Source organism: Trichoderma citrinoviride (genome assembly GCF_003025115.1).
Source record: "Trichoderma citrinoviride strain TUCIM 6016 unplaced genomic scaffold BBK36scaffold_502, whole genome shotgun sequence".
Lineage (NCBI taxonomy): Eukaryota > Fungi > Ascomycota > Sordariomycetes > Hypocreales > Hypocreaceae > Trichoderma > Trichoderma citrinoviride.
The window spans coordinates 1-1079 of NW_020195210.1; the positions used below are offsets into that span (position 1 = coordinate 1).

The following is a 1079-nucleotide window of genomic DNA, read 5'->3' on the forward strand; positions in this document are numbered from 1 at the left end:
AGGAATGTCGTTACACCGTTGGGGAAGAAAAAAAAAAGGGGGGGCGGAAGAATGAGCAACAGATCGATAATGAAATAAGAGCAAATGGTGCCACAAAATCGCTGCAGATAAAAATTATTTCATGACGCCGCCGCTGCCCCAATCCCCCACCGTGGTTGGATGACCTGAAGATGCTGCAATACCTCGAGAACATGGAACTCAGTGGAACGTGGAACTCGTCAAGGCGGGAAAAGAAAGGGTTGATATTACGTGTTGTTGTAAGTCTTGTCTACCGCCGACGGGGAGCAGTGATAGCCGAAGCAGGTCGGCTCATGGCGTCGTACGTAGGTGCGGATACTGTTGTCTCCAGCATTGTCTTTCGTCGCTTAAGGTCCAGGTTCCCCATGTCATCGCTTGAGGGCCGCCCGATGTCGTCGTCGTCACCCCGTCCCCTCTTCAGGCCCGAAGCCGAGCCGTTCATCACCGGCGGCTGGGGGGCGTAGCCGTTGGACATGGAGCTCGACATGTCCGCGGGCGGCGCATACACATCGTTGCCCGAAGCCCCGTTGGTCGGTGCTCGGTCGCTCGTCATCACGTTGTACAGGTTGCTCGTCGACTGCTGCACGCGCTGCGGCGAGTTGTACCCGCTGTGATGCTGGTAGTAGGGCTGCGGCGGCGCGGCGGTTCGAGGCGTCGCGCGTCCCGAGCCAGGCGGCGGGTGGCTCTGGGAGCTCGCCATCTCCGACGGCATGTTGGAGTCGTTGTTCATGGACGCCACGCCGGCCGCGGTGTTGTAGCTGTACGGAGCGCGGGCGTGGTCGTAGGAGGCGCTGTCGTGGGTGTACTCAGCCTCGTGCTCGCCCTCCTCCTCGCCGTGGCTCTGGTTCTGCTGTTCAGCAGGGCCAATGCCGTTGGAGCCCTTGTTGTCGGACTGCTCGTTGGAGGAGATGGTCGCAGGCGGTCGGCTTGCGGGCGGCCCCATCTCGCTCTTTGAATACGAGGCGGCCTGGCTGTACAGGCGGTCCGGGGGAGGGTTTGCCGAGTTCTGGTAAGGCGACTGCTGGGCCGAAGGCGCGCTGTACATCTGGCGCTGGCTGTCA

The 1079-nt window shown here is 61.1% G+C and overlaps 1 protein-coding gene across 1 annotated transcript; it reads right to left on the reverse strand.

Annotated features, from left to right (window-relative positions):
• Positions 1–268: 268 nt before the first annotated feature.
• Positions 269–1063, reverse strand: BBK36DRAFT_1164181 (hypothetical protein; the record flags this gene model as incomplete). Its single annotated transcript, XM_024894626.1, has 1 exon — positions 269–1063. The coding sequence occupies one exon, from the start codon at positions 1061–1063 to the stop codon at positions 269–271; it is 795 nt and encodes a 264-aa protein (XP_024744644.1).
• Between the last annotated feature and the right edge of the window lie 16 nt (positions 1064–1079).